At 42.7% G+C, this 26,161-nt stretch overlaps 1 protein-coding gene across 2 annotated transcripts in view; it reads left to right on the forward strand.

Annotated features, from left to right (window-relative positions):
- Positions 1-26,161, forward strand: part of UNC13C (unc-13 homolog C) — a 523,785-nt gene that overhangs the window by 435,050 nt on the left and 62,574 nt on the right. For both annotated transcript variants that reach the window (XM_006017955.1, XM_025197084.1), the window contains 3 exons: positions 8,237-8,325; positions 15,330-15,479; positions 20,142-20,265. In XM_006017955.1, coding sequence (XP_006018017.1) covers positions 8,237-8,325; positions 15,330-15,479; positions 20,142-20,265 — 363 coding nt within the window. The remainder of the gene's footprint in view (positions 1-8,236; positions 8,326-15,329; positions 15,480-20,141; positions 20,266-26,161) is intronic.

Raw genomic sequence — 26,161 nt, forward strand, 5'->3', positions numbered from 1 at the left:
TTGTCTGTCAAACTGTGCAATCTAAATGGCATAATCAAGCAATAGTCCCTATGTTTTGAGCTAGCCTCTTGGCTTTGGTGGGGCAAGGATCCTCATAAAACAAAGGAAAAAGTAGGCACTGTGCCACAAGGCATTAACTTAAAACAATGAGAGCAATATAAATATCCATACTGCAGAAATACAGATGAGCTCCCTGCCTCCCCTGCAGGCCAGCAAGAAGGGTATTTAAAACAAAAAATGTTCCCAGTAAAAATAAGACTCATCTGTCACAAAGAAAATGAGAAAATGTCAGGAAAAAGGTATCTGAAGCCCAATATTTTTTCAGTTCAAAGTCACATGATTTCACATACATGTAGAAATGTTTGCTTCAGCGCCCTTTTGTTTTTTGTTGGAATGAAGGTGACCAAATATTATCACTAAGTTATTTTCACATACGTCACAAGCCTGCATGGCTGAGTGGTGCTATGAGGAAAAACTGCTGTGAATTTTGCTGATTTCTTTGTGTTTCTTTCCAAAACATAGACTAGAACAGCAATTAGGTACAGCAATTGAATAAGTCAAGAATAATAACAATAATGAAAATAAAGAAGACAAAATAATGTATCTATTATCTATAGATTCCACTTTCAAGGAGACCAGCTTAGCTTAACAGCGAACTCATCAGTAAATTAAATCACAAAAAGGAAGCTTATAAGAAGCATACATATGGTTCTGATTACCTTGATGAGACTCTCATTAGCTGTGCACATAAGTGCATTGCTGAAATAGAGCCTGAGTGCTCAGCATCCTGCAGGATCTCATTCTTACTGCCCCATCTTACATTCTCTGAGCAGGAGTTATCACCATTTGTTGGTGTCTCCGCACTTTGTAGTGCTCCAAAAATAAAGCACTGCAGAGGTGTACAGGCATTCCCGCCCCCTGGCTGTAGCATTCCAAAGAAACCTCATACTCTCCAACCAGGGGGCAACTGGCCTCCTTACATCCCCCTGCGCCCAAGGGAACTTGTCAGTGAGCCCTCAAGCTGTCAGCATTCAGCAGCTCTCATTGTTCCTGTGGGGAGATATGGACATGAAGGGTATATGCCAGGTTCCTTACACCCAGTACAAAAACGGTTTATCAGTGTCCTGACATCTAGTTTCTTTTACACATACCAAGTCATGTTAGCAAAGGCAATGGGTGCATTTTTTTTAGAAAAGGACTGTATGTTCATAATTTAATAGAACATCACAATTGACTGAGGAAATTAGAAAAAAGGATGATTCAATATAAATGTATTTTATTAGGTTAGTTTGAGAATGATAGTAGAATTTTAATACGCAAAATTGACTGCTAGTGCCGGTGACTGCGGGCTGTGTGGGGGCAGGGGTTGGGGGCCGGGGGGGAAGTGATTGGGGAGCTGGGGGAAGAGTGGGGAGTTGGGAGAGCAATAGGGGGGGATCTGGGAGCTGGGGGAGTGGTGGGGAGCTGGGGAAGGATCAGGGACCTGGGGAAGTGAAGGGAGAGCTAGGAGAGTGATTGGGGAGCTGAGGAAGTGATCGGGGAGCTGGGGGAGTGAGTAAGGGGCTGGGTCCAGGCCCCATGGTCCCCTCCCTGCTTCTCCAGCCCCCAGAACCCCCTACTTACATATCAGGAGCCTCGGTCCAGGTCCCTGCAGCTTGCACTGCTAGTTGCCCTGCACGGGCAGGCAGCATACTTCAGCATCAGGGTAAGAGCCAGCCATAGAGGTGCTCTAGCTGGCTACCAGAGCGTCTCTGTGAAGGACCGAGTCTCTGGTTTCCTCAGGACATGATCCGGGACTGTGCCCTGCCCTCTTTCCCCCCCACTCCCCGGGGTATTTTTTGATACCTAGATCTCCAGGTATCAAATTTTGAGCCCACGCTGCAAATATTTTGTTCCCAGTATGTGTCTTGCATTGTCTCAAAGGAGTTTGAGATGCTGCAAGAAGCATGTTCATGTTCATCTAGATGCGCCCTATGAGTTTTTCTTCTTTTAGGGAAAAGTAATTCTGGGTTGAACAGACTACCAGGAGAGAAAATTAAATAATAAGGGGGAAGTAATTTAACAAATCTGTTTTAAAAATGGAACAGGGCCAGACTTATTTTCTCTCTCCACTGTTTGGGTTTTGTTCATTGCAGTGTGTGGGCTGGATCTTTTGAAATCTATTGTCTAATCAATCTTTAAATCTCCTGAATCTCATTACGTTGGCCATTTTTAGTACTGACAATGGTTGTTAACTCCTAAAATTACAAGCACAGTTTATCTAGCAAATATTAATTTGCATAACATTACTCAGATGACTAAATATTTATTTTTCACTCCTTCTTAAAAAATGTACCATATTTAGCCAAATCCAGTCCCCTCACTCCTGGCCCACAAGACCAGGTATGTAGGTGAGGAGTTTGTGGGAGTGGCTTGGGGGTGTGGGGTTTTTGGGGGGATTGTGGGTGTGGTGGGGACGTATGGGGAGGCTGCTCAGGAGGGGTGGGTCTCCTGCCCCCTACAAGGTGCCCCCTACCTCCCTCCTGCAGGGCCCACATGCCCCCTATCCAGCCCCAGCCCCTCAGGGCACAGCTCACCCACGCAACACAGGGCAGTGGAGCTCAGCCCCGGTTGCCTGACACCCACACTGCTGCTGCCACATTGCACAGGTGTGACCTGGCTCGGCAGGGTACCACACAGTGCCACACGCTGTCAGGCAGCTCTGGGCCGCTCAGACTGAGTGGCACTGCACCCCAGGTGTCAGTCCCATCACTGCTGAGCTGGGTCCTGCCTCCATGGATCTGGCCCGGCTCGGAGGCACATTGGCCCTGTGGGTAGCGCTGGCCCCCAGGTGACAGCACAGGTGGCCCCAATGCTTCCTGAAGTGGCAGGGTCTCAAGTGGCACTGCGGTGAGCTGGGCTGGTCCTGTGATGAGCAGCGCGAGCGGTGCTGGCTGTGAGCCGATTGGGCCATGCCATGTAGCAGGGGGGCTGGCAGCAGTGGGCCCTGAGCACCCCATGCTCGCTGCTACTGTGAGGGTGAGTTTTGGGCCCTGCATGGCGGGCTGCGACCCAGTGCGGGTCCCAGTCCCTACTAACTGGGGACAGCTCCTGGGTCAACCTTGCACCGCTTCTGTTTACCTGCATACAAATGCAGAGTGCTAGGGCAACAGGGGGCACCATAGAGATGCTCTAGTTGGATGCCAGAGTGTCACTGGAGGTCCGAGCCCCGGCATGCCTCAGGGCACAGTGAGGAACCATGCCCTGCTCCCCAGTGTTTTTATTTGGAACCTGGACATCCAGGTACCACGTTTTCAGCCCACACTGCAAATATGCAGCGTGGGGGGACATTTTTTCATTCTCAGCATGCCTCCTGGGGCATTTCAAACATAGTGCTTTCCATCTCTTCCAGCTGTATGCAATGGATCCAATATGATAAAGTCTGGGGGGTTGGAGGAGGCAGTTCCTAATTTTGGGCATCCACGTATCTGTACACAAGGTGTTCTGGTACCCAGTATTGAATGAAGATGATCTAAGTAAAGAGATGCTTCATTCACAATGTTTTAGTTTTATAACCCCATCTTCACTTAAACAGATTAGAAACTGAGTGGCTGCATTCTGGGTATCTCTGAAAACTATTTCCCAAATTCTTCAGAAGTTGTTTCTGATCGTTTTCTTACGCTCTGATCATTGTCCCAATGGATGCGGATATCTGGGCTAGATAGTTACATCAGTGATGTGTTTGGTCCCTGAAATACATGTTTTAATGCTAGTAGGTGACTGAGGTCTGTGCCACTTTAAAAGTGTAAGAGTCAGTCTTCTTAAACTGTTAGTACAAGTAAAGTTAGTAAAAAGAAAGTGTTTTTTGTATCTTCTAAACATCTTCTGTGCCTGTAGTCTCTTTACCCCACCCAATGCTCAGCACGCTTGCCTGACATTACAGCTGTTATCCCTAACAACAATGTTCATGACAGAAGAATTTGTCCTATTTATTACTACTTTCTTGGGAGGCAGTGAACCCTAATTGATACCTCACTTAACCAGATTTCTGGACACCTAGGTTCCGATTCCTGTTGCTGGAATTAGGCACTGTACCTTGTTCTGCCTCAGTTTCCTTCTCTATAAAATGAGTCTGAAAATATGTATCTATTTTGTAAAGAGTTTTGACATCTACTGATGGACAGCACTATATAAGAGCTAGGTATTATTACTACACTGTGTTATGCTGTAATGCCAAATCAGCACAAGTCTTACTGCCTTTTAGCTTGATTCATTCAGTGCATTCTCACCTCAGTATAGCACATTCCTTACTTAAAAGCTTTGCTTTGCTAGTCTCTATGACCTAGCATTGTTGATATACAGTGTATCAGTACAATTTGTTGAACATGCTGTCAAAATAATAGACCTTTCATAAGTACAAAAACTTGTTGTGATTTTATATTGTCAGTATTATGCCACCTTCTCAAAATGTAGTTATATTGGACTTGAGTGTCTTAGAACAGGTAAGGAAGAAGCAGTAATGTATTGTAATTGCTTCCCATTTCCCCTGACTGTTATTTCTTCAGTTACTTCATTTTATGAGTAATGCATCAGAGCTAATAATTCACTGTTTGCATGTTAACAATCCCGTGGACTGACTTATGCATAAAACAAAGGTCCTGATGCTCAGATATACTCTGGCTCCTTCATGCTACAACCCAGCACATGGCTGCCCTGGAAACAGCTAGGCATTGAAGAAGTCACCTATACAGGAGGATCCTTTGATCCACCACGGTAGATTCACCAGAGCCTCATACACCACCACCCCTACCTGTGATCCCAACAAATGGCACAGCAGGGGTGAACGTTGGATACTTCTGCATCCAACAAATCACTGACTACTATTTGAGAATTACTCAGATTTATGCTGAGGACTTGGCTAGCATTTATAGGCTCAAGCCTGAGTGAGTAAAAAGCAAGCCTCTGAATCATGCCAAACCCATTTTGGCCCAGCTCCACATATTATTTTGTCCCAGAAGCATATTAGATCAGGCCCTGGCCCACAGACCAGATCCAGCCCACAAAGCTGCATCATCTGGCCCAAAGAGCTCTCCAAAGGTCTGGAAATTATGTGGCAATATTGCCATTCTTCCATTGCCAGATTTCCAGGCCCATGGGGAATGACTGGATCCAAGTATGCAGGGTCAGGCTGGTGCAGAACTGAATCCAAGTGCTCAGGTTGGGCCAGTGTGCTAGACTACACTCACGGACTGACTCCGTATGCGATGTGCCCCATGGACTGAGCTCACACCATTCATGCAGCCTATAGGTTCATAAGGTTGGGTGCCATCACATGAGACTGAAATGATGATGATGGTACCTAGAGGCAATGTTATCCTATAATCTTTAGCACATTATACTACCTCTAGATATACAGCCTATAAAAATTAATTAGCATTTCTCTTTGCATTCTGATGTCTATAGATAATAAATTGACATTTATTGATAATCATCACCTCTGCATTCATACAAAGCCCAGTTTTCTATTCACTGTACACAAACAAACTTGTTTTTGTACTTTGTAAGCAAAAACACTTTATAAGCATTTTAAAACTTGTATGCACTCTAACACCTGTGGACAGACAAATAGTAGCATTCACATGTACAAACCCATTTTGGCTGAGAAGGGCCCTTTCAAGATAAATTTAGAAAATAAACTGAATTGATCAGTTATCATAAATACCTTTAGTACAAAATAATGTCATTAGCTTCAATGGATCTAGCTGAAGAGGCCTTCCAACTTGTGCTGTAGGGCTCTGGCAAGGCTTTTGTGCACTCTGCCTGGCTGTTGTATTCTAGCCAATGTTCATATGTACAACTTAATATTTGATATTTGTTAATATTCACAAGTTTAACTTTTGCTTTATTTTGATACAACTTGATCACTCAAATATTTGCAAGAATGGAAAGAAGTTAGGTGTGACCACCCTGTAAACAGAATCATTGTTAAATATAAATTACTAGACACAGGAACTTCCTTGTATTTTTGAGCCATCACTTTCCGGTTTGAATCCTTCAGTAAGAGTAATTTGCTTATCTTAGTCTTGCCAAGTAGAGAAGATGATAATCTGGAAAGTTTTCATGGAACGTAAAGCAGGGATCTTTCCTGCCGTGAAGCAGGAACAGGAGGAAGAGAAATAAAAAGCTTCTCTGCACTGTGCAATGGAACAACCTGGACCAGCAGTACTAGCACCAGCGTTAACACAAGTTTCTCAAATTTAAAAAGTTAGATATGAGTCAAAGGCACAAGGATTTCAATATAAGCTTCCTGTTCCAGGGTTTTGTTCAGTCAGTTGTAGAAGCAGGGACAAGTGTATTGTTTGGTGATACTCTGTTCGGTCACCTAGATTGACATTCTACTTCTTCCATTTGGTTTTCTAAGTTGCCATCAAGTCAAACACAGGGAAAATGTTACCCTTGGACTTCTTGTAGCTTCAGAAGTGTTTACAGGGCTTTTGCTTGGGCTCATAACTTCCTTAGTGTCCCTAGGTTGTATTAATAACATTAACAAACACATACCTATTTCTTAATCTTAAATACAAAATTGTTTAAAGCCTAGAGGAGACCTATTTCCTGGAACTATTCATGTTAAGAACAAATTAAAGTTAAGTATTTGCTATGCTGGATTGAGGCCTTTATGGCAATCTAATTTCTTGCCAATCTCAGACTTTTGTCAAAATTTTAATTTAAAGGTCTGACTTTCTATCCTGGTAAAAATGCAGGGAAAAGTGATACACTATTGTGATGGGCTGTTGTTGTTGTATTAGTTCCCTATAAGGACAGTAAGGATGGTCTTTTGGTAAAGGCACAGGAACAGGAATCCGCCAATCTATGTTATTTTCTATGCCCCGATTTTCTGTGTGGTTTGGGGCAACTCCCCTAACTGTTCTATGCCATAGTTTCTTCATCTCTCAAATGGGGATGACAGTTTTTACCTATTTCACCAGGGTATCATGAAGACAGAGCGACAAGCACTCAGCAAGTGCCTACACACACATTTAAAAAATACAGATATTAACCTGATAACGTATTTTTCCAAATGCAAAATTCCTTTGAAATCATTCAGTAAGTTGCAATAAAATTACTACAGGATTGGATCCAAAAATTGGGGCCTACCACTGAAAACTATTTATGAACATTTTAAAACAGAAAACTCAAAAAGAGTATGTCAGTTTTTAATTCATATTAAAAATGATTGATCCTGAAATTCTTTTAGTCCTGTGTGTCCTATGATGATCGCAAACATTTTTGCTAAACTCCCAAGATTCAAGAAGACAAAAAAATCTAACTTTTCTACCTCAAGAGCATTTATATGATGATTTCCAAAACAAGATTTGAAAAAGAATGCATAACAGATACTGGATGCCAATCAAAACTGAAAGACTATGTGCGCCTTTATAGGTAAATGTCTGTGCATGGATCCCTACCCCTATGTGTGAGAAGAGATCTTAATGTACAATTAATTGTCTCTCCTGCACTCCACTTCCTCCTGAGATGAGAAAGAAATATTGGTATCAATTGCCAGCATTCTCCCCATTCCTCATAGAACTAGCCACCACAGAATTTTATTGCACTATGCTAGACTTAAAGCTATTATAGTTTGTATGCCTCTTAATAGCTTTAAGGAGTGCAAAGAAAGAATGAAAATTAATGGATTCCCTCTGCTTATAGCCTATAAGTAGAAACAGCATGACTAGTCCTTAAGCTATCTTCCTCATTGCCAGATGCTCTACTCTAAACTGCATTAATGGAAGCATTCTAGAAACACCTTTCAAGTACATTTAAAAAAAAAATGCCATTTACAAAAGAGGACTATGTACAAAAATAAAAACGTATCAAGTGCGTATTAAGAATGAGCATAGACTTTTCATACACCGTCTTGGCATATCTAGTGTATATATTAGGTAATTTCTGAAATTCATATCGTCTTGTGGAACGTTGGTGCCTTCTGTACCACTCGACAGCAGTGCTGCTAATATTTCTTTTTGTCTCGTGGTTTGGTAATTCTTTACTATTTCAATTTGGACAGTTTCCTTTACATTAATACAATGCTACAGTAATTTTAAATGGAAGCTAATTAATCAAATTCTGTATTCTGGCAGGTGTTTCTGTGTTTGTTTTCCAGTAGTGTAATTTAATATGTGTATGTTATGCCCAATCCTAGTCATGAATTGTAACAGATTAGAAAAAAATAACATTAGTTGTAATATCTTTGCAGCTGGATCCAGAAGCTAGCATTGTCCTAAAAGAACTTCAGGTGAAACTCAGTAGTGTACTGGATGAACTCAGCATTACCTATGCTGCAAGGTAATAAACCTATTTAAAAAATCTGTGTGAATGGTGACTTCCTGTTATGGTTAGTCCATTGTGCCTCAAACCACAAAGAACTGTGCCTTATGTAAATGTAACCAATTGATTTAGATTGGTGACAGTTGTATGCTTTTACAGCCTGCTCCTGTTCACCTAGAATGGCCTACATACCTGTGTGTGTGTATGTTTGAGCAATTGGAAATGTGCAGTAGTATCCTCACCTCCAAAGGAAACTAAAGCTGTGTGATGACATGAATGTATTAAAGAGACATGCCTGCCAGCTTCAAGAGATAAAAAAAGTCTCATTTCCTCTTGCCAGATACCACAGTCAGCTTCTTTTTACTGTGTGTATGTGCGGGTGTTTTGATTCCCTGAGGCAACAACTTTCAGAAGTAGCCTGCCCCAGCCAGGGAGGCTGCTGGTTAAGCCTGCTTCTGATGGTCACTAGGCATAGCTTTCTTGGATCATTTACTCTGCAGGAATCAGCTAGTGAGCCTTACTCTCAGATCTATTCATTAATCAGTGTGCATGCTGCTGACCTGAATGAGGGTGGTAGCATGCCAACTATCTGTCTGCTATGTTTTGAAAAAGTATAAAGGTGCTTTTGCCTCTGCTTGGAAAGGAATATAAGAAAGAGAGAGTATTCAGGTGCTTACAAAAGAGAATGGCTGTGAGAATTGCTCCCTTGCTGTAGTGAGGTGAGTGACATGTTTAATTTTTCAATAACAGCTAATGCTAAAGATGAACAATCTGGGTGAATTGTTTTCCTTTTGTGTGTGCGCTTTCCCTAACTGCATAAAAAGAATGCTGTACTAAGTTTAAATAAACCACAGTTGAAGATTACTTACTGAAAGAGTCATGACTGCCTGAGTTCATTAATAATATGAGATGAGGCAAATAATATTGAAAATGGGGTAACTTAGCAAGAAGGGAAAATGTAAGGTAAGAATTAAGTCGTGGATAATACCCATGCTGGTTCCCTTTGGCCTATTCTCTCCCTGTTTTAAAAGGTCACTGTCAAATAGATGACGCCTCAGGATTGAATTTTTCTAAAATTGGTATCATCTTCTGTGTGAAATAACATTTTCAGTTTAAAGAAAATATCTATAGCCACATTGTTGAAACAAGAACTTGTGATCCTTGGGGCCAGTTTTGCATTCTTCTGTAGACAAGCCAGGAGACAAAGCACTAGCAAGCCTATAACCCTTCTCCCCAGGACTGTGCTGACATAAATAATGTTGTTAACCATGTTGCTCAAAGGCCCTCATTCATGCTTCATGCATTATTCTCTCCCTTAAATTTGTTCATACAAATGTTGATATGTTATGCTTGTTATGTCCTATAGCCAAAAACCTGCAAACGATCACCTCAATTTTGTTGCTTCACTCTGAAGAAAACCCTAGGAAACCTTCCAGTACTTTGAGTCATACCTGTTCCTTTAGAGGCCTGTGCTAAGCAACAGTTTGCACTGCACTAATAAGAAGCATGGGCAGCAATTTGCCAAGAATGGGACTATGTATAGCTACAAGCAGCAACCACTAGTAGGATATATGAAAAAAAAGAACATCTCTGGCAATCAAATGCATTTATTTGATTAATTTGAGATGCAACAGTGCTATTTATTTATTTACAGACATCCCTTTCTTCATATTTGTACTATGGAAATCTGTTATCTAATGGGGAAGCTATTCCAAAGTTGGTGTGTGATTACTTGTTATATACCTTTTCCTGCTTACCAATAAAATGTGTTAATGTGTCTTTTGTGTTGGATTTTTCATGATGGGTGAGCTGGGGTTTTCATAGTTTTCTGTTGATTTTTAATTCTGTTAATGCTTCTCTTTTTTCCCCCAATATTCTTCCTTATTTTTTTCAAACTTACCTATTCTATTTATCTATGATAACTTTTACGACTGGTTATCATATTTACTGCATCTGTCTTGCTGTAGTGTGGATACAACAAATATTTAGCTTTGTTCTACTTCTCAAATGTGGTATCTGAATATCTAGTCTTGTATTTTTAAATGTATTAATTGAATTAAATTAATCCAAATTTACCAAAAATAGAAAATAACTGCAATATCTTTTTTTTAAATTCCGTGCAAAGATACAGCCTAAATATGCAGTCCCATCCATCAAAACTAAAAGTGTGAGTGATCATGTTGGACTAGCAATGATGTCTGCCTTACCAGTATGTTATGCTATAATTAAAGACTCAGATTCACTTTCAATATGTATATTTTCCATCAGAAAATGCTCGCTAGAATGGCTACAATGAAATGGACAATATCAAACGGGAGAAATGTAGTAAGACAGAAAAACACAAAGGCAACAGTAAATAATTCTAGATGAACTATATGATGGGCCTGACAAAAGCCCTAACAAGGGGGCTGAGCCAATCCAGACCCAGCAGGGTATAAAAGGAGATTCCCCAGGTGACCAGGAAGCCAGCAAACAGGGGCTGTGAACAGGGTAAATAGTTTGCAGGAAGTTCGCAGGGCAGTTTGTGGGCTCTCCCCTGCTTTTTTTAGGGGCAAGTCTTTCAGCTTGGCATAAGGAAGCAAGAAAAAAAGGAACCTGTTAGGGCCAATGAAAAATAAACAGGCCAGTTCCAGCCAAGTTCACTAGGGAAGGTGTGCTTGGAAGAAGAGCAGTAAGAGAGAGAAGGCAGATAAAGAGACCCAGGAAAATAGCTGGAGGATGTTGCATTGCCAGAACCAATGCCACTGCCTCAGCTTGCACCTGTGAGGCTTCTGTCCTGGCTGGACCGCTCACCATTAACACTTCTACCCAGGTCCAGGTTTGGCGCTGTGGGGACTGCGGCTTGCAGGTTCCTTCCAGTGAAGGCCAGGTCAGGGACTGCCTGCAATGTGAGCAGTGCCTCCTGGTGGTGTCTGTCAGGGAACAGGCAAGAGAATTACAGGAGGAGGTGGCGAGACTCAGAAGCATCCTCTGCCATGAGGCGTTCATTGACTCAATGCTGGAGGAGACCTCCAAGACTGTGGAGGAAGAAAAGCCAGATGCAGCACCAGAAAAGAGAGAGGACATGGACACCCAAGATGGTGCAAGCTGGAGGCTTGTAAATTCTGGCAGCAAGCAGAGATTTTCACCTCCACCAGCAATCATTCATCTGGAGAACAGATATGCAGCCCTAGCAGCAGAGAGAAAGGAGCATGTTTCATTGGTGGAGAAAGACAGGCCAGGCCTCACCAAGTTGGGAAGGATCGAGATGACCGCCACCAAGAAGAAGCAATGGGTGGTGGTGGTTGTAGACTCCTTTTTGTGGGGGATGGAAGGAGCCATCCAGCAACCTTTCCTGTTGTCTTGGGAGGTCTACTGTTTGCCCGGAGCCTGGATCCAAGATGTCATGGAGGGACTACTGAGGCTCATCCAGCCCTCTGACTGCTACACCTCATGTTGCTCATCCATGTGGGCACCAATGAAATTGGGGAGACCCTGAGTATATCAAGAGTGACTACAGGGCTCTGGGTACAAGAGTAAAGTGGTCTGTGGCTCGGGTTGTGTTCTCATCAATTCTTTCAGTCAAAAGAAAGGACTTGGGTAGGAGCATCCTGCAGATCAACACCTGGCTGCACAGCTAGTGTCACCAGTGGGGATTTGGCTTCCTTGACCATGGGATGTTCTTCGAAGAAGAAGGATTGCTGGGAAGAGATGGGATCCATCTGATGAAGAGAGGGAAGAGCCTCTTTGCAGACAGGCTCACTAACCTAGGAAGGAGAGCTTTAAATTAGGTTCACCAGGGGATTGAGACCAAAGCCCTGAGGTAAATGGGGAAACAGGAGACCTGGAGGAAGTACAAGCAGGAAGGGGCAACAGGGGAGATACTCTCATATTTCCTGAGAAATCAGGGCAATCAACTAGTTACCTCAGCTGCCTGTACAGAAATGAACAGAGCCTGGGAAACAAGCAGGAAGAATTGGAAGTCCTTCTACAATCATGGGACTGTGATGTAATTAGAATAATAGAAACTTGGTGGGATAGCTCGCCTGACTGGAACACTGTCAAGGATAGGTACAGACTGTTCAGGAAAGACAGGCAGGGGAGAAGAGAAGGAGTTGCACATTACGTAAAAGAGCCATATGATTGCTCAGAGCTCCAGTATGAATCTGGAGATAGGCCTTTTAAGAGTCTCTCGGTTAGCATCAAAGGGAAGAGCAACAAGCGTGATGTCATGGTGGGAGTCTACTACTGACCACCAGACCAGGAGGATGTGGTGGATGAGGCTTTCTTCAAACAACTAGTAGAAGTTTCCCCATCACAGGCCCTGGTTCTCATATGTGATGTCCATCACCCTGACATCTGCTGGGAAGGGAATATAGCAATGCGCAGGAAATCCAGAATTTTTTTGGAGAGTATTGGGGACAACTTCCTGGTGCAAGTGCTAGAGTGGCCAACTAGGGGTCATGCTCTTATTGACCTGCTGCTCTCACACAGGGAAGAATTGTTGGGGAATGTAGTAGTGGATAGCAACTTGGGCAGCAGTGACCATGAGATGATATATTTCAGGATCCTGAGGCAAGGAAGGATGGAGAGCAGCAAAGTAAGGACCCTGGACTTTAGAAAAGCAGACTTTGACTCACTCAGGAAACTCATGGGCAGGATCCCCTGGGAAGCCAGACTGAGGGGGAGAGGAGTCCAGGAGAGCTGGCTGTACTTTAAAGAAGACTTACTGAGAGTGCAGGAGCAAACCATCTCACTGTGCAGACTAGCAAGTATGGCAGAAGACCGCTTGGCTTAGCAGAGAACTCTTCAGTAACCTAAATCACAAAAAGGAGGCTTACAAGAAGTGGAAACTTGGACAAATAACTAGGGAAGAATATAAAAGCATTGCTCAGGCATGCAGGGATGAAGTCAAGAAGGCCAAAGTACAATTGGAGTTGCAGCTAACAAGGGATGTGAAGGGTAATAAGAAGGGTTTTTACAAATATGTCAATAGCAAGAGGAGGATCAGGGAATGTGTGGGTCCCTTACTGAATGGGGAAGGCAACCTGGTGACAGGATGCAGAAAAGGCTGAAGTGCTCAATAACTTTTTTGCCTGAGTCTTCACAGGCCAGGTCAGCCCCCAGACTACTTCACCAAGCAGCACAGTTTGGGGAGGAGGTGAGCAGCCCTCAGTGATAAAAGAACTAGTTAGGGACTACTTAGAAAATCTGGATGTGTACAAGTCCATGGGGTCAGATGGGATGCATCTGAGGGTGCTGTGGGAGTTGGCTGATGTGATTGCAGAACCATTGCCCATCATCTTTTAAAACTCATGTTGATCAGGAGAGGTCCTGGATGATTAAAAAAGGGCAAACATAGTGCTCATATTTCAGAAAGGGAAGAAGGATTATCCAGAGAACTACAAAACTGTCAGCCCCACCTCAGTCCCTGGAAAAATTATGGAGCAGATCCTCAAGGAATCCATTTCTAAGCACCTGGGGGAGAAAAAGGTGATTAGGAACAGTTAGCATGGATTCACCAAGGGCAAGTCATGCCTGACCAACCCAATTGCCTTCTGTGATGAATTGACTGGTTCTGTGGATGTGGGGAGACCAGTGGATGTGGTATACCTTGATTTTAGCAAGGCTTTTGATATGGTCTCCCACAACATTCTTCCAGGCAAGCTAAGAAAATGTGGGCTCGATGAATGAACTGTAAGTTGGATAGAAAACTGGCTGGAGCATCAGGCTCAGAGAGTAGTAATCAACGGCTCAATGTCTAGTTGGCAGTCAGTATCAAGTGAAGGGCCCAGGGGTAGGTCCTGGGGCCAGTTTTCTTCAATGTCTTCATCAACAACCTGGAAGATGGCAGAGTGCACTGTCAGCAAGAGCAAGTTTGCAGATGACAGCAAGCGATAGGGAGTAGGGCTAAGATTTAAAAGAGACTTAGACAAATTGGAGGATTGGGCCAAAATGAATTTCATGAGGTTCAACAAGACAAGTGCAAAGTCCTGCATTTAAGACAGAACAATCCCATGCACAAGTACAGGGACTTACTGGCTGGGCAGCAGTTGTGCAGGAAAGGACCTGGGGGGTTACAATAAACAATAAGCTGAATATGAACCACCAGTGTGCCCTTGTTGCGGAGAGGGGAGGGAGCAAGCAGCTGGATGTGAAGCTGGTGGTGCAGAGTTGCTGCAGCTGCTCTGTCCATCTCCATGGGGCCCCCCAAAGCACGGGGCCCAGGGCAGTTGACCCAATTTGCGCCCCCCCTCCCCCCAGGATGACTCTGGCTGCATTGGTAGATGTATTGCCAGTAGGTCAAGGGAAATTATTATTTCCCTCTATTCAGCACTGGTGAGGCCCCATCTGAATTACTGTATTCAGTTTTGGGGCCCCCACTACAGAAAGGATGTGGACAAATTGGAGAGAGTCCAGAGAAGAGCAGCAAAGATGGGTGGGGGGGGCAGGCTGGGGGACATGACTTATGAGGAAAGACTGAGGGAACTGGCTTTATTTAGTCTTCAGAAAGGAAGACTGAGAGGGGATTCAATAGCAGCCTTCAACTACCTGAAGGGGGGTTCAAAAGAGGAAGGAGCTAGATTGTTCTCAGTGGTGGCAGATGGCAGAACAAGGAGCAATGGTCTCAAGTTGCAGCAAGGGAAGTTTAGGCTAGATATTAGGAAGAACTTTCTCACTAGGAGGAAGTAAAACACTGGAACAGGTTACCCAGAGAGGTGGTGGAAGCTCCATCCTTGGAGGTTTTCAAAACTCCGCTAGACAAAGCTTTGGCTAGGATGAGCTAATTGGGGTGGTCCTGCTTTGAGCAGGTGGTTGGGCTACATGACCTCCTGAGGTCCCTTCCAACCCTCACTTTCTATGATTCTGTGTGTTAATTCATACAATTCAGACAGGGTTAGTTTCAATTTCTAACACATGCTGTACCTTTCATATATGATAACAAATGGGTTTATTTCATTGATGAAACTTACATGGTAGGATGTAAGTGGTCAACCTCTCTCTGACTCTTTCTGTCTTCTATTTATTTTTTCCCCCTTTAGCTTCCAACTTATTATAGAGGGCTGTGTGAAACAGATGAGTTTTGAGTTAAATCAAATGAGAGGAAATGGAAATATATCAGCCAATAAAAACAGTGCAGCCATGGATGCTGAGATTGTGCTGCGACCTCTTATGGATTTCCTGGATAAAACGTAAGTAAAACTGAATATCTGATTTGCTGTGTTCCATGGATTACAATTTGACATGCACAGGTCTATGTAGTATTGGAACACATCTAACACTGGAACATGACTATTAGCTAAAAATAAGATTATGGTATAATATTATATGTTCACAATACTAAAAATGTATACTTTATATATTTATAACATTTACTTTAAGTTTTCCTTTAGAAATATATTCTCCTGTTTCTTTCTTGTGTGTATGTGGGTATTAAAAAGTGTCTAATACACAGTCAATGCATATAGTTTGCCTAATGCTTGCATCACCACATAATATGCAGCTCTGTCCTACAAATGATTATTCAACTAGCACTGTGGATATTCCATGGGAAAAAAATGCATCTTCGAATTCACCATGGCCTCTGAAAGTCAAGCTGGGTTCTTCTATTTTATTCATCCATCAGCAGCAGTAAGAAAGAGAGGTCTGTGAGCGCAACAAATATTCTTGTTTTGCACGTGCAACCCCCTTTCTTCAGCTTATATTGTCACTAGCATCTGTGTAACACTGTTACTTGCAGAAACTGATGTAGGCAGGCAATGTGAGGAAGTAAATCAGTGCTTACATTCGTCCATCACTCATTCACATTTGGCCTCTCTGTTTAACACCGTATATTAATGCGCCTCACCCTCTGAATCCACTGAAAAGATTTGCCCCTTTTTCAATGAAACATATATGATGTTGTCCAAGTCATTATTTCAGCAGTACATGGCTAAATCTGATGCTGTTTGTCATAGCAGCTGTGAGTCACTTATTAAAATGCAATATGTTACATTTTAAAAATAAATTGGGCTGTAAATCTCTTGGGAACAGATTTTGTGATAGGAACAACAGTACTGCTGCACTTTTAGCAGGTTGGAAATCCTCAAGACAACTCTTTTCACAATATGTCTTGTGTTTAACCACTGCTTTAACACAAGCTGCAGGGTGTTGGCATAAAAAATAGATTTGCAAAAGTTAACCAAGTTTTTTGAGGCCTGATAATAGCTTGTTTTGATGCTTAGTTTTGCCTTACTGACACAGCCATTTCTAACGACTGTGGGAAAGCTCTGGCTTTGGGGTTACTAATAATTGTGAACTATTGCTCAAGGGATGGAAGGATTATCTGATATTGTTATTGTAAGTGTGAAAATCTGTCTTAAAGGAAAGGATCATTTCATAATTGTCTTTTCTTTCTCTGGGGCCTTACTTTATACTGATGCTACATGTCTAAAAGTGAAAAGTACAGGCTCCATTTCCATTCTTATTGAAGTTGATTGTAGCTGAAGTTTCTCAGCACCTCTGAAAACTAGGCTGCTTCTAATATACATTTTTGTTTGGCATGTTGGTGAATTTTGTGTGTTGGCTTGCTGCTTTGGCCAGCTTATGTTTTGAAAACATCATGTACTTGAGCATGATCCTTGATAGGAGGGTGTGGATTATTGAAGGGCATGTAAACTAAGTAATAAGATCCAACTTATTTTTGTGTGTCTCTATTTCTTTCTAATTGTTTAAGGTTAAATTCTATTTTACCTTCACTGGATAAAATTAGAAAATTTCTCTTTCCTTAGGAGCAGGTGCCTGGCTAGAACCAAGACCCCCATTTTTTTTTTAGAGCACCATAAGCCACATTCCCTTTGGCTTGTTTCTTCTCCTCCTGGCTGTCCAGGGACCAGCTTCCATAGGCAGACTGGAGGAAAAAAATCAACAAGCTGGCTTCTACCTCATTCGAGACTAGAAGCCCATTACTCCAGATGCTGATTAGAGCACACTGCTAGAAAATGAGAGATGCAGGTTCAAACCCTACCCCCTGAGGGAACAACAGGGCCTATGGCCTGGGTTTCTTGATTCTTGGGCAAGTGGCCCAGCTACTGGGCTAAAAGATGATTTTCCTTCTCCTCCTAATTCCCATCAGTCATGGCTTTTTAAAGACCAGAGTTTTGGGACTGATTTACTTATATGTCATTACAGGCATGCCTGAATTCTTATCACCTCCTGAGCAGCTACACAGCCATAGTGCACCATAGTAATGTGGAACTGAAATTGTACATAAGCATTAAATTGCAGTTACTTAAGTACCACTTTGAAGGTGAAATTGACTTTGATTACCTGGCTCATGCTAGGGGAGGAAGCAAAGCAGAAACTGAATGCAGTTCTAAGGTTTTGGACAGATATAACTTTTTGCCGTTTTAGAAGCAGAAGGAGATTTGCTACTCAGGAGCATGTCAGCTGTTTCAATGCAACTGTTCTACATAGTGAGCTAAATTAATTTAACTTTAATCTTAAATGTAACAGTTACACTGCTTGCACTTACATTGTTATAGCAACAGGCAGAGGTAATAATCACATAAAAATATCTTATACAATTTAACTGTTGTGTCTGTCCACACTCTAAGTCAAGGGTTTTCAACCTTTTTTAGTCTAACTTCTCCCAGCAGCCAGATGCTGAGCAGGAGGGGGAGAGGGATGGAGGGAGGGTGGCAAATGGCTGGATGCTGAGCTGGGAGGTGGGGACGGCGCATGGGCAGGTGTGTGGGTGGGTGGGGATGGAGCACTGCCGCCTCCCAGAAGCAGGGTCGGGACAGGGCCGGGAAGCTCACCGGGCTGGGGTGAGGGCAGTGGTGCCCTTCTGTGGGGCGGGGAAACTCACTGGGCTGGTGTGTGGCAGCAGCAGCCACCATGTGTGAGCTGCCCCACTCTGCAGAGGGACACCACTGCCCTTGCCCTTCCCTGGCCCTGCTCTTAGCAGGCCATGGCACTCCATCCCTGCCTGCCCACCTGCGCATACCCCCTAGGACTGGTCCAAGTACCCCCAAGGGTACACATACCGCTGGTTGACAACCCCTGCTCTAAGTCTATGCCTATACTTCCATGAGAGGTAGGATTGCTACAAGTGTGCCTAGTTAGCTAGCTTCCCTAGTGAAACCATGGCAGAATAGCTGTCAGTTCAGGCTGTGCAAACCAGCCTTTGACCCTGACTCAGGTTTCTAGCCTGCACCAATGTCAATGTCACCAGTTCTTTATTGTTACTGGTACCTGAATTATAGCCTGCATATAGCTATCAGTGCTGAAGGCTCCACTCTCAAATGTAGGGTAGGAATAGACTTAGGAGGGGATGGAAATAGAAATAGAATAGTTTTATTTATTTTGTGTAGACTGCCTATTTAGTAAAATACATGATATATGAATGAGGAAGATGGGTAATGAAAACTGGAAAGTTGAGGGCCATCCTGCTTATGTCAGTTGGTATTGCAGCTCAGTAACTGGCAGCAATGAAAGAGCTCATTCTTTTTCCTTAATTTATTCTTTCAGGGCTGATTCTGTTTACAGCACTAACAGCTACAGAACCAAGATTCCTAACCCTAGCAGAAATTTTTTCAGCAGCTGTATCTACATGTCAGTCATTTGTTCCTAGTCATTAATCTAGTCCTCTGTGCAAAACTGCTACAGGGTTAACATATTACTCCTAAACAGTATAGATTTTCTTCATCTTAATTTCTTTGTAATAAGGAATACATTGTTTTAAAAGTCTGAAAGAAGGTTCAAGGCAAAAGTACACATGATCTGTGCCGGGGTGATAAAGGGGATGTCCCAATATATTTTTTCTTAAAGCCTATTCAAAATTTCTACTTTACTGAAGATACAGTACTTAACATGCTTCCCTTGAGTTATAATTAAATAAAAGAATGTAATAGTAAGAAAGAGGTTTTAAATGTTACTCACATAAATAGACTGCCATTTTGAAACATTTCTGTAAAATTAGCTCAGGCCAAATACATACACAAATAAGGAACCAATATAAAACACTTCTAAGAAGTATCACTTGTCTTGCAAAGATGTGATTTCTTTCAAATTATTTTTCTGTCACTATTACTTTGCATGTGCCTTATTACTAACATGGTAGAAATATTAATTGATATATCTATATATCTGTGATGTGATTTGTATATCCCCAGTATCATATAATTAGCTATATAATACTATGACTCTCTCTACACCTATATACATATTGTGATTTTTAAAAAAATTCTGGCCACTGCAATAGTGTGGGGTTACATATACAGCATGTTTTATGGATGATTTCTTAAATACCATATCACCAATGCAGGGAGGTAGGCCTCAAATATTTATTGCTGCCTTGTACCTACTACCAGGTAGTCTGATTGAATTTCAAAGCAATGTATATATATATATGGGAGAAAGTGTTTCCAGGAACTAGCCCAAAATTTCTCTCACACAAGACACTTTAGGAGAAACACAGGACAGTAGATAAATTTTGTCTTTCTCATACCGACACTTGAAATATTAGGGTTTTTAACTGTACTAACCTCTGAACATAACTGCAGCATACTTTGTATTTTAAGCAAATATATGTTCATGTTGTATCAGATACATTAAGCAGAACCAGTAAAATGAACTATTAATTTGTACATGAAATGCTTACTTCTAATTCAGAAGAGGAAATTCTAAATATTTGAAAAAATCAACATGAATAATGCTATGAAATTATATTAAATCTGAAAAGCTCTTTATGGGTGGGGTGGGTCAGAGAATTCTAACACAATGTGTCCATTATTCTGAGTTTCTGTTAATGCAGCGCATTAGAGGTCTTAATGCTAGATTTGGACACTAGTTTGTATTTTATTTTATTCCAGGTTAAGTCTCTCTGCGAAAATCTGTGAGAAGACAGTTCTGAAACGGGTCTTGAAAGAGCTCTGGAAATTAGTCTTGAACAAAATAGAAAAACAAATTGTGCTTCCACCATTGACAGACCAAACAGTAAGTGTCCAAGCTGTGCTTCATGCACATTTAGAACATTTGCAGTAACCATCTTGCTTCATCATACATCTGGCAGAAGTTCTGAAATTATCCTTCACAGAAGTGTCTCAAAAAAGAATGTGGTCTCTGTTGGACAGTTCCAGTTAGAAAGCCCTCCCCTATTAGATATCCTGCTTGGGCATTCTGGCAGCAGAATATACCAATGCAAGATGGAAGGGTAAAAGGCAGGATCACTTACTCTGTAATATAGCACTTTTTTTTTAATGCTCCTTGTCAGGGCTTTATTGTGTAATGAAAAAATAAGAAAGAGATTGTGGACCTTTGTGCAGGTGCACAAAGATGAGAGAGCAACAGCAGCCAGCCACAGCTGCAGCAGGGAGTACAATGGCTGCAGAGTATCAGGATGTCCCTGTGTCCCAGGAGGCTGAGAGACACAGGCAATGTCATGGCTTAGTCCATGCATGCCCAGGGCAGGAAAACTGAGCCAGTGCATGCTGGAAGTGCTTTCAGAGGGTGCCAGAACACTCCTTCCAGCATGTGCTGCCCACAGGCTCCTGCTGCATGATTCATTACCATTCCAAAACACAAGCAGTCCCAGTCAAGGATAGAAACTAGAATCTAGCTCCAACCTGGGAGAGAGTACATTTACTGAATGACAGATGGGAAACATGATACTAAAGAGCTATGTTTTCAAAATGGGGGGAGGGGTCTTAGTCATACCATACTCAATACATGTGGTGAGGTTAGCCTGAAATGAGTCCCAAATGGGGATGCTGTGCAAAGCTATACACAGTCCTAGAATGGAGGATCCAAGTAAACTCTGAGTCAGCCCCAGTGAGAGGGCAGTGAAACAATGATCTCAAAGCAGGAAGCGAGGGGTACTGCTATTAACGTCCATGTTTGGTGCTTATTATTGTTGGGAGGGGAGTTAATCTTTTATTTATTAATTTGTTACAGGCTGATCATTATGTATCGTTATATTGCTATTGTATGTCTTTGAATGATACTACTATTCATATTTTGTACTGTCCTTAGAAACTGTTAAAAGCATACTGGCAGGGAGCCAAGAGTAACATGCTAACCGAGTTACAGATCACATTTATATTTTTTTATGGTTCAAATCTAAATTATATTCATTGGAACATTGTACAGTATGCATTCATTCCACCTCCAATGACAAATTATCTTGAATACACTTAATGTTTACCTATTTAATTAGTAAATATTTTGAAGCCCATGGCTTGCATTGATTACGTAACTAATTGCCACTTCCCCACAACAATTAACATATTTTAGCATTGTGAAATACTGTAGCTATATCAAAAAAGGGGTTTGTGCATGTGTGTGTAAAGCAGATGTAACCACAGTCTTGTTTTAAGTAATACTGGCTTTCCTAAGAAACTTATTCAAGAGGTAGGAGAAAGATGTTCACAGGGAGAGAGCCAGAAGTCCATTCATAGAATCTACTCCTGGATTAAATTTATTTTCAATAGAAAAAAGCATTTCTTATGTTACCATTGTTGTTTTACGTGTCTGTTGAGAAATGGTCCCTCAAGCCATTTAAAATTTACATTTGTGTGATTTTTAATTTGTTTACCTGCCCACATAGCATAAAAGCTATGCGTTCAAAAAATACCTGTGATTTTGTGTAATTGCTGCATTTAAACTTGGGTAGCTGCACTTCTTGTTAGTCATTAGGAAGCATTTACCTGCTCTATGGATACTACTTTTGAATGTTAATTGCTTATCCTGCTTAGCAAGACAGATTATACCTTGCCACAGTGTTTCAGTTTGAGGGTAACAAGGTAGAATGCAGAAAAGATATGCTAATATTTGTGCAACTTACCTTGCTTTGGACAGAAAGAGTCAAATCAATCTCCTGAGATGACTAGTGCCTGCAGAAGGCGCTATACCCCACCTCACCACTAGATGTGTGGGTAGCTAGTAATAGTTTGCAATGAAAGATGAGATTGACTAGAGCTATGGAGACATAGCTTGTATACCAGTTTAACAACTGACTTGGAGCAGAGAGAACATTGTGTGTCCACTTCTTATTTACATCAGTATAAAGGCAGATTACACTAATATAAATGTGTTGTGTGTTTGCCTCTTTGCTTGGGAGTTAGGGATATAGCTCCTGAATTTGGACTTCCTAGACCTTAAATGCTGGAGGCTGCAAGTGTGAGGGGAACAGTGGGGGAAAAAATACCCTGGTCATACCCAGTTCACTCTCCCTTTCAGCATCTACTCTCTGCCACTGTGTGACACAGGATACTGAGCAAGATGGACCTATGGTTTGACCCAGTAAACGGCAATTCTTATGTTCTTAGCCTTCTGTGTTTTAAATTACATGCTTAAAAGTCTCAAGGAATAACAGGAATACACTTAAATACCATTTGAATATAATACACAAACTCTTGGTCACTACAATATTTCCTTATTTAATTTTTTAACTATTTTTTAAATGAGAATATAGATGTAAAGTGTGTATTCATGCAGAAAAGTATATACGCATTACATATAAATAGCATCAGTTCTCAGTGGGAGACTTCCTGACAGAAGTTATCAATTTTTGATGAATTCAAGTCTTCGTTTAAAAAAAAATGCTTCTAGTCTTTATGGACATGAATATAACCTTCCAATGTGAAATTAATATAATAGGATTTAGGGCTGCCTTCCTGAGTCTGCAGGAAGATGTGTCACCTGTGCTGATACTCAGAGCTATCCCAAGCAATAAAAAAGAGATTGAAAACAAAATGGTCAATTTTGTAGCTATTGCAGTCCAAGGGATAGCTGATAGTCCCACACTGTTAGGGACTTTCTGAATCTGTGTCCACTCTCCTACAGCAGCAAAGAAGCTTATAATAAACATCTGTCCAAGAAGATTCAAGACACCTACTCCAGCCCTCCTGTATACCACAGCCAAAAAGAATCCCATTCCCAAATTAGGATCTTTAGTACAAAGAAGAAAAGAAAAATGTGCAATTGCAAGGAATTTGTGGAGTAAAATCTGCTCAGGTGATCCTCAGAACTGAACCATGCCCCTTGATACAAAGAGAGGCAGAAAAACTGAATGGTCAATCTGACCTTCGGGAAATTTTCTTTCTGACCCAAATGCGGCAATCAGTTAAACCCTCTGTAAGAGAGCAAGACCAACCAGCCTGCCCTTGAGAGGGTGTTAAGTATTAGGATCACCCACACAGTACAGTCAGTCTCCCATCTCTAGCCATTGCTTCAAGTGTAAAGCAAATCACAAGATTAAAAGCCAGAAGCCAAAGAAAATGTCTTCCTAGTCCCTGCAGGCAACCAGCAGAAAATTTGAACCATGGGATTAATAAAGTAAAGTGCAACAAACATTATAAGCATATTCCGTATTCAGAGACAGAAGAGTGAGCAAGGGAAAGAAAGCTAATCAATGAAGGACTATCACAACTACCCAGCTGAAGATTCCTTACTAGCATCCTTTAATGCAAATTAAAGCACATCCTCAAAATACAGAGCCCCAGAATACTCAAATACAATATACCCCAATGCAAAAAAACTGCGCCAGTGCTGGAATTCCCACTGCAACCAGGAAACCAAACCTCATCCTGACACCATTTTCTTTCACCCTGTGCTTCCAAATCGTGCAGTCAGTGAAGGCAAGAAATCCGGTGTTACCAGCCATTCCCCACATATGGCTTTGTCATAGGTTACCTATATAATCCCAGAAATAGTGGAATGTTACGATATCATAAAGTTAGGGTGATTTTAAAGCAGTCACACAGTTGAAGGCTCCATGTTTCAGACCTGCATGACTGACTTGCCATTAGATGGCCTGGCAAGCAGGGACACAAAGACAGTAGTCAGGTGGAAGAATGGCAGAGAGATTTGTAGCTCAAAAGCAGTTTCCCTGGAGTTCTCTGGTATCACTGAAACTGATCTGGCAATTACTACTGAGAGTGGGGCCTCCAGAGCATAAGGCAAGAACCCTGTATTCAGCATAGAGAGGCTATGGATCAGTGAGACCAGAGAGCCCCTAGGAAGCTGCTTGGTCTCTTATCTTTTTGTCTCTATTCTCTCTGGTCACCTGGTCTCCAGTTTCGCGACGCTGCAGCAGCTCCACACTGAGAGCAGAGGTTAAGCCCCAGCAGCCCTGCTCTCAGCATGGAGCCACCACGTCAGTTTCACCAGGACCGAAGAGCCCCAGGAAAGCTGCCTCCCCCAGCTTCTCTGGTCTTGCTGAAACTGACACAATGGTGGCCCTGCTCTCAGCCCAGAGCCACAGCTCAGCTAGACCAGACACTCTAGGAAAGCACACTTCCCCAGGGCTCTCTGCTCTGACTGAAATTGAGCCTTCCAGCAGTGAGACCATGCAGCTGGGGGAAGTAGGCTTCCTTGACTCCATGGTCTGTCTGCAGCAGTTAAGCTACTAAAGCAGTCGCTCTTAACAGGAAGGGGGTAGAGGGGACCACAAGAGTTTTGGAGGGTTGGAACAGGTAGAGTGGCTGGGAGCTCTACATCCTGAGATGCTACAGGAATGAAAGTAAATCATATTACCTCCTCTGAACGTTCAAACAATAGCCTGGAACACTGTGGCTAAACCATTTCCAATACAGGTTTCCCTCGATTTATGTGGGTTCTATATATGCAAATTCGCTCTTATGCGATCACCCTTTTTCTACCCCAAATTCCTTATATGTGAGGTAAATTCACTTTTATGTGATTGGGGCTCTGCTTATCCCCACTCACACAGCCCCTAGGCTGCACCATGCCATGCACCAAGCAGGCAGGTGGTGTCAGCTGCTTCCAGGTCTGCGCAATGACAGCAGGCTGCTGCTGCAGGCTGGGGCCAGTGGTGGCATTGGGCTCTCCCTGGCACTTGGCGGTCAGGCTGGTGGGGCTATGGTGAATTTTGGTGTGGCAGCAGCCCCCCTCCCAGCACCACCGCCTCATTCCTGCAAGCAAGGCTGGGGTCAGCAGTGGCACCAGGCTCTTCCCGGTGCTCCAGGTGGGTGGTGGTGGCAGCGCTGGGAGGGGGACTGCTGCCACCCCAAAATTCACCATAGCCCCCCGTAACCTGGCTGCCGAGCATTGGCTGCAGGCTGGGGCTTGGTGCTACCACCAGCCCCAGCCTGCAGCGGCAGCCTGCTATCATCCTGCACGCAGGTCCAGGGGCCTGTGCCCCCTCAGGAAGAGCCTGGGGCAGCCCCGCATCCTACAGCACTCCCAGGATGCACGTAGCAGCAAGAGCTGTGCCCCACCTACCCCACACCCACTCACAGTTCCTGCCCCACTCACAGTTCCCGCCACTTTGCTGCCTGCTGCAGCCCCATGAGCTGCCAACAGGCTGCACAGCACCCCTCCCCCTGCCCCTTCCCTAGTCCCAGCCTCACTCCCTCCCTCCCTCCCTCACCACCATGGGAACATATCCCTATTTGTTACATTATAAAATGGGTTCGCTTTATGCAAATTGGATTTATGTGCCATTCTCCAGGAATGCATGTACCTCATAAATCGAGGGAAACCTATATAAGCCTCTTTTTGAGTAGCTTATCTTTAAAAGATAAGAGTACCTTTAGAGGGTACTTGTCACAGTTTAACACCTTTTAATGGGTGAATGCTCTCATTTTAAGTGCCTTTATGCCCGTTTTAAGGTAACTCGGTGGCAAAGCCTTTAGTCAGGCAACCCACAAGATGATCAAGTTTCCTTTCAACCTCCTCTTGGGGATACCAAACACTGTAATTATAACATATTACACACTTGGTACACCTCTATCCTTTTATATTATGCCTCCATAAACTTATTGACAGTAATTCAGCGTTTGCTATGCTGTTTGCTCCAGAAGTTCACTCCTTTAATGGTTAAAAACATTTTCCTAATTTTCAGTCAATAATTATGACCCATTTGTAACCA

This window comes from Alligator sinensis, unplaced genomic scaffold (assembly GCF_000455745.1).
Source record: "Alligator sinensis unplaced genomic scaffold, ASM45574v1 scaffold250_1, whole genome shotgun sequence".
Lineage (NCBI taxonomy): Eukaryota > Metazoa > Chordata > Crocodylia > Alligatoridae > Alligator > Alligator sinensis.